This window comes from Lactuca serriola, chromosome 5 (genome assembly GCF_051521515.1).
Source record: "Lactuca serriola cultivar US96UC23 chromosome 5, Lser_US96UC23_V15, whole genome shotgun sequence".
Lineage (NCBI taxonomy): Eukaryota > Viridiplantae > Streptophyta > Magnoliopsida > Asterales > Asteraceae > Lactuca > Lactuca serriola.
The window spans coordinates 164,985,877-164,993,268 of record NC_136412.1 but is presented as its reverse complement, the minus strand read 5'-3'; the positions used below and the strand labels follow the sequence as shown (position 1 = coordinate 164,993,268).

At 32.2% G+C, this 7,392-nt stretch overlaps 1 protein-coding gene across 1 annotated transcript; it reads left to right on the top strand.

Annotated features, from left to right (window-relative positions):
* Positions 1-3,548: 3,548 nt before the first annotated feature.
* LOC145053220 (transcription factor UNE12-like) lies at positions 3,549-7,030 on the top strand. The gene is made up of 7 exons (XM_079001217.1): positions 3,549-3,908; positions 4,111-4,197; positions 4,624-4,743; positions 5,039-5,104; positions 5,628-5,693; positions 6,281-6,358; positions 6,422-7,030. The coding sequence occupies exons 1-7, from the start codon at positions 3,669-3,671 to the stop codon at positions 6,650-6,652; spliced, it is 888 nt and encodes a 295-aa protein (XP_078857343.1). The 5' UTR covers positions 3,549-3,668; the 3' UTR covers positions 6,653-7,030.
* The last annotated feature ends 362 nt before the right edge of the window (positions 7,031-7,392 follow it).

Sequence of the window (7,392 nt, the reverse complement as noted above, 5' to 3'; positions counted from 1 at the left end):
ATGGTCCCTGTGGTATATCGAAAATTGCTACTTTGGTCCAAAAAGGTTTGGACTAGCACCAGTGGTCCAAAACTTTCATTTTGTTGCATCTTTAGTCCAATCTGTTCTGATTTTTTTCAAAACGACGGATTTGCCCCTGTTAATATATTTTATCTTTTATCTTATTTGTTTTCCTGATTTTCAGATTTAAAAAAAAAAACAATAAAATAAAAATAAAAATAAATCTTTCTATCTCTCTCTAAAAAACAAGAAAATAAATATCTCTCTCTCTCTCTCTCTCTCTCTCTCTCTCTCTCTCTCTTTCTCTCTCTTTCCCTAATGTTTCTCCTTCCCTCTTCGTTTGTTCTTCATGACCCTCAAGAATAGTTCATAAAGCCTAGAAACCGGTGCCATTGCCGGAAACTAGTGTTACCGCCGGAAACCACCGTCATCCAAAATCATTGTCGACGCCACCACCGTCTTCGTCGTTGGCACCACCGCCTTCAACCCCCATCGTTTCTCTCACCAGCAACCTCCAACAAATCTGGAATTCGCCATCACCTAGTGCCGCCACCTTATCTTATATGGATTAGGGTTTTCAGTGAAGAAGAAGGACGTCGGCGATCTGAAACCCTAACTTGTCGGATCTTAAAACCCTAACTGGTCGTCGGATCGAGAGAGACGGGACTCGCTAGAGAAGGAGCGAGAGACGGAGGTGACGTTTGTGGCTCAAGTTTCCAGACTAAGCTATCATCGATTTGTGAAGACGTCGACATTTACAGATCTGGAACGTTGTCGATCATGAGGGTTTCGCCGCCTTTCATCTTCTCGTTCAACTTGATTGTTCCTTAGCAAAACCTAGCTCAAAGCAAACCCTCATTTGCAGATTTGTTTCCATCGCCGGAGAAGAAACAAAGAGTATGTTGATGAGGGTTGAGATCGGAGGTGTTCCAACGAGACAGAGAGAGAGATAGAGAAAGAGAGAGCGCACGCGAGAGAGAGAAAGAGAGAGAGGGAGAGAGAGTAGATGGTAATCAGTGGTGGTGGTGTTGTTTACAGGAGGGAGGACTGAAAATAGATTTTTTTTTCTTTTCTGTTTAATTTAAATCAGAAATATAACAAAATAAAAAAATAGAAAATAAAATTAAAAAAGGGAAAATATGTCATTTAAAAAAAATTCAAAGTAAATTGGACCAAACTCGCAACAAAATCAAACTTTTGGACTACTAGTGCTAGTCTAAACCTTTTTGGACCAAAGTGACAATTTTCGACAAACCACAGGGACCATTTGTGCAGTTTAGTCTAAACTTAAATTCGATAAGTCATATCAAAACTGTTTTTTCTATAATTTTCTTATTTACGAATTGAAGCGTTAATGTTTTTTTTATTTTACTTTTTTTTATGCCGTTACGGTTCATGTTTTTTTTACTTGGATACTCCAAAGTTAATATCGTTAGCAACTTTATGTTTGCACTTATCATCATCATTATTTCACCTTTTGTTTTCTATTTGTTTTTTATAATTTTAGTTAATTAATATTCTTCTATTGTTTTTATTTATTTTGATTCAAGCAGTGAAAAATAGAAAAACAAAAAACAAAAACTCGAACACCAAAATTGTAATATACTCTAATATATTAATACATTATACACTTTTCATATTTTTGGTATTTTTGTTTTTTTTTTTCAAATCTTTATTGTTTTTCGTTGTTTCATTTTATTTTTCATCAATTTGTTAACTTTTTTTTTTTTTGATATTTTCCAAGAAGTGTAAATGTATAAATATAATAGAGTATATTACAATTTTGGTGTTTGATTTTTTATAGTTTTCTATTTTTTTTATAATTTTTGTTATTTATGGTTTTTGTAACTTTTTATTTTTTATTTTCATTCAAGTAAATAAAAAAGTTATATTATATTTGTAATTTTGGTATACTTTTTTTTTTCTTTATATTTTTCTTATTCTTTAGTGGTTATTTTATATATGTTAAGACAAAATTAAAATTAAAAAAATCAAACGATTATTCTATTGAGAATTAATGTTTTAATGTATGATATTTACGATTTATAATTATTAAAATAGGAAAACTAGCTAGTATTTTTAAAATGTAACTTGCAAATTAAATCCTATTTCTATATGAGATATAAATAGTTTAAATTTAAGATAATATTTTTCAATTTGATAATAGACTAAAATAAAGAATAAAAAAAATAATAAGAGTCAGACTCTACAAAAATGTTGTTACAATATTTTAAATTGAAGTTTTTTTTTTCTTATTTACTTGAATCAAAATAAATAAAATATTAGAAAAACTATAAATAACTATATATATATATATATATATATATATATATATATATATATATATATATATATATATATAATTTCAAATTACAAAATTACACAAATGGTGCTTGAGGTTTGTAGTATGTTGTAAATTTGGTACAAGGGTAAAATAGTTTTTTTTCATTAAAATATAACAGTTGAAAAGTTAGATTTAACGGCAGGATGACCTTTCATGTAATTTTGCAAAACCACAGGACCAATAATGTGACGTTTTTCATGAAAATATTCAAAATGAGATATTTTACAAATCAATAAGGATGCAATCTAAAGGGTCATTGATACTAACTAACTAAAGGAACAACCTTGATGGACTTTGCAACCACAAAACCACTCATCTCAAAATTTTAAAACTTTGACCAAAACGATAGGTGAGTAATGACTAGACCAAAATTGTAGCTCTATAATCTAAAAGTTGATTGAAGATATAACAAATAATTTGATCTTTATAATATGCATAGATGAGGTTTGTATAAATCAATCACCATCAAAATACATGTCGATGACATTATTGATCTAAATGACGGTTGAACGAAATCTCTCTACTATGCAATTTCATAAACTATGAGAATTTCATAAAATTGTCTTGTATGCAATGTTTAGCTTTTACAATAACTTGTTTAGCTTGATTACATATTTATGTGTTTTGTTTTTTAAATATAAAATTTCTTCCAAATATATTGCATATATGTTTTATGATATTAAATAATTTTTCTGTAAACATTTTTATATTATTTTATGTTTTTCCATTACTTTATTATCTAGTTCATACCAACCTAATTTTTATATTATATTTTCAATTATTAGCTATTTTATTGAATTTCAATTAAATATTTTAAAATTGCATAATAGAATTTCGATCAAAAGATTTAAAATTGCAAAACAAAAAACCATATTATGAAACAAAATACAAAACCGCAAAATAAAAGTTATATAGTTAAGCTATTTCATAAATTATAAATGACCCCATATAAATTTGTGATATTTTATGTTATATATAAAAGAGTACCAATTTGTTAAAATGTTTATTTCTACTTTTATCTTTTTTATATTTATATGTATAAAGTTGTGGGTCCCATTTATTTTGGGAGTAAGTGTGGGGGAAAAACGGCTGATGTGTGTTGATAGAAAATGATGTTGTCATAGCTGCGTGTTTTCCAATACCACGCATGCTGTTTTCAATTTCCGAAACTACCCTTCATTGCTTCTTTTATTACATTCATTGCCACTATGTTAATCATCATCCTTTGAAACTCCTCTTCCCCTCTCCTCTCCACACCCCTTTCCACCCTCCTCCTAAGCCCTCTCCGCTACTCCCTTTCTAACCCAGATTACGATTCTCCGGCATGGCTACAGACCCGCCGGAGGGCTACGGAGACGACTTCCTTGAACAAATTCTCGCGATTCCTTCTTACAACATCGCCGGATGCTTGCCTGGTAATACTACCGACGCTAATGCTTCTGAAACGGTGTCTGTTCATCGTCAACAGCAACAGCAGCAACCGGTGTTTCCGTTAGGTTTGAGCCTTGATAATGGCCGTGAAACAATCGGAGCGTTTGCAGGGCAGCAGCAGCAGCAGCAGAGGGTAAGTTTTGTTACCCTAAATAGGTTATTGAATCACGTTTGTTTCGAGATAACTATTGATTTTAGGTTTCTCGGTTTACCTATTGAATTTGATATAGTAAGAGCAGCATTTTGGAGTTGTAAAACCACCAAAGGGGGTGATTGTGAGTTGTTGAGGAATTGGAGGGCTGTTATGCAAATAATTTGTTTTTCTTGATATGCAGGAGAGAGGAGGGAGCATGAACATGACTGGATTGTTTCCTTCATTTGAAAATTTACAGTCACATTCTCTGCTTCATTCTGTTCCTCAGGTTCCTTATACTTATTTTGTGTAACTTGCTTAGTTTTTTCCTTCAATTTTGAATACATTATACACTATAAAATTTGTTCTGTGAATCTGTGTGTATGTTTTAGATTCTTGAGATATAGTCTTGCTACTTTTTACTTGACAAATTCTGATTATTCATGTATATATTATTATTCTTAAAAACATGACATATTCAGCCATGGGTGTTGCATTCTACTTACATTTCATCATCTTCCAACATTGTTCTTTGAAAAATCTACATAATTATATAGCAATATCTTCCAAATATAACACAATTTTCACTGAGTAGTTTTTTCAAAGTACAATCAATGTCTTAATAAGATAAACTAAAACTACTAATAGAAAGAAAACAAAAGTATGTTGCTGTTTCTTGCATTTATCCGTGACTTTTACCTTTTTACCCTTGCAGGCTTTCCAAGGGCAATCAACTACCAGTACAGCTGTCACTGTTCCCCATCCACCTTCTATTCGCCCTAGGGTGCGGGCCCGCAGAGGACAAGCTACAGATCCTCATAGCATAGCTGAGCGTGTAAGATATATATATCACATCATAATTCATAGGCAACATAAATTATAAATTTATTTACTTTTTAAAGAAAAATTGAATACAATAGCAACAAATATAACCTCATTCTACCATAATAGGTAACAATAACATGCTTTAGTTTTTATTCATAATAGCAACCAACTTACATATATTTGCAATAGGGGAGATTACAAAATGAAACCTAGGAAAATGATGACGTGGCACCATTGTTGCCATATCACCTTCCACGTCATCTGCAACATTTACACATTGCTGATGTGGAAATTTTCTTTTGCAGCTACGCCGAGAAAGAATTGCAGAAAGAATGAGGGCTTTGCAGGAACTTGTTCCTAGCTGCAACAAGGTAAGGGAATTGTCTTTATTTTGTAAATTTATAATAATTAACATGAAAGATTCGTTTTTTTATAGATTTTTTGATTTTCATTTTGGTATTTCGTTTGGAGGTGAAATATATAGGTATCCCATTTGTTATAAAGATGTAAAAAAGTTGCAAACAAAAGTATCCTGTAAAGAAACCAATTTGTTAAAGATACACTTTTGAAAAAAAGGCTGTAAAAGAAGTTGTATAAAAAAATCTAAGGTTTTTTAACCATAATAAAATAAAATTAAAAAACAAAGTTGTATATAAATGTTGGAGAAATTTTTATAAAAGCAATTTAGACCATTACACTACTGTTCATGAGATGTTTCGAATTATAAGGGTTATTAATATGTGATTTAAATATGTAAGTATTCCTTTTGTTTATAATTTTTGTTATGTGTGTAACCCGATCTTTTATATATATATATATATATATATATATATATATATATATATATATATATATATATATATATATTTAATGCATTGAATGTGTCTTGTGTAGACCGATAAAGCTGCAATGCTAGATGAAATTCTTGATTATGTGAAGTTCTTACGGCTTCAGGTCAAGGTAATTTCTCATTTTGTTTTTTCTAATTAAAAAGTCTCAATACGATTTTTAACAAGTTTCAACCTACTTTTGGAATTAAAAGATAAAAATAGTGTTTAGAAATGGGACAAAAGTTATAATTTTTTGTCCCACCCAAAAAGGTGGGACATGGACTCGTTCTCGATCTCTCATCTATACAAAAGACGTAAACGCCCTCCTCATCCTCATCATCGAAAATAGCCGTGAAAAGCTTGTCTAGTCATGTCACATGTAACAAACGCAGCTTTAGCTGCGTTTGTTACACGATCATACCGAGACTAGACAAGCTTTCTAGGGCTATTTTCGATGATGAGGATGAGGAGGGCGTTTACGTCTTTTGTACAGATGAGAGATCGAGAACGAGTTCATGTCCCACGCTTTTGGGCGGGACAAAAAGTTATCACTTTCGTCCCATTTACGTCACTTTTGTCCCATTTACGTCAGTCTCGGTACTTGTAGCAGTACAATTACAACCTGTTCTGTCATGTCATATCTTGTCCTGTCTTCTTGTCTTCTTCTTTGTATGCATCCATAGTTGTTGTTTCTAGCTTCACTGACTGACTTAGCAGGTTCTTAGCATGAGTAGGCTGGGTGGGGCCGGTGCAGTGGCACAACTCGTATCTGACGTCCCCTTGCAATCCGTTGAGGTAACTTTCACAAACAAACATTTTATCATTAATAGTAAAAATATGAAACATTGTTGTATATAGGGGGACACGAGTGAAAATGGATATAATCAACCGGCATGGGAAAACTGGTCAAACGATGACACAGAACGTGAAGTAGCAAAGCTCATGGAAGAAGATGTGGGGGCCGCTATGCAATTTCTCCAATCAAAAGCCCTTTGCATCATGCCCATATCACTCGCTTCACTTATTTACCCGCCCCAACAACCCGACTCCAATTCCATGGTTAAGCCCGAACCGTCCGCTCCTTCTTAGACCCGTAACCCGTTTGCACGTGCCTACGAAACTCCCGTTATTTGCCGTCTATATCGATATATCTATTATAGTAATAATAATTATTATTACCGTTTTACCCTTTTCGGAGCAATATGATCTTAGTTTTGGTCCCTACCCCAAAGTCTTCTTCTGTATCCCATCTGGATTTGTGTTAAACCAGATGGGATGTCGTCCCATCTGGTTTATGCTAAACCAGATGGGATGACATTTTGTTTTGTCCCATCTGGTTTGGTGCAAACCGGATGGGATGGTAGTTTGGTTGTTCCCATCTGGGGTGGTGTTTTGTTTGAGGGAAAGTATGGAAGAAAGGTAGTTTTTTTTTTTTTTTTTTTTTTTTTTTTACTTTTTTTAATTTAACCTTGTAAATTGAAAGGCGAGATATGATCATTGTGTGCATTTCTTGTTTTGATTTGGGATTTTATTTAATTATGGAGTTAAAATGTATTCTAAGAACTTTTGATATGGATAACTGAAAAAGTTAGCTTGTTCTTTGGTGTTTGTTATTGTTGGATGGATTTGGGCCGGTCTTTTTTATATTTCGGTCTTTAACTTTTGTGGTATATCTTTTAGTTGTAAATATTATTCTATGATATGGTACAAGGAAAGAGAAATATTTTTTAATTTGATCAAAGTTGTCTTTGATGGATTAGGTGAAAAGTTACGAGTTGATAAGCTAACTATATTACTTTGTAAAAAATGGCAAATGTAAGATTACATAA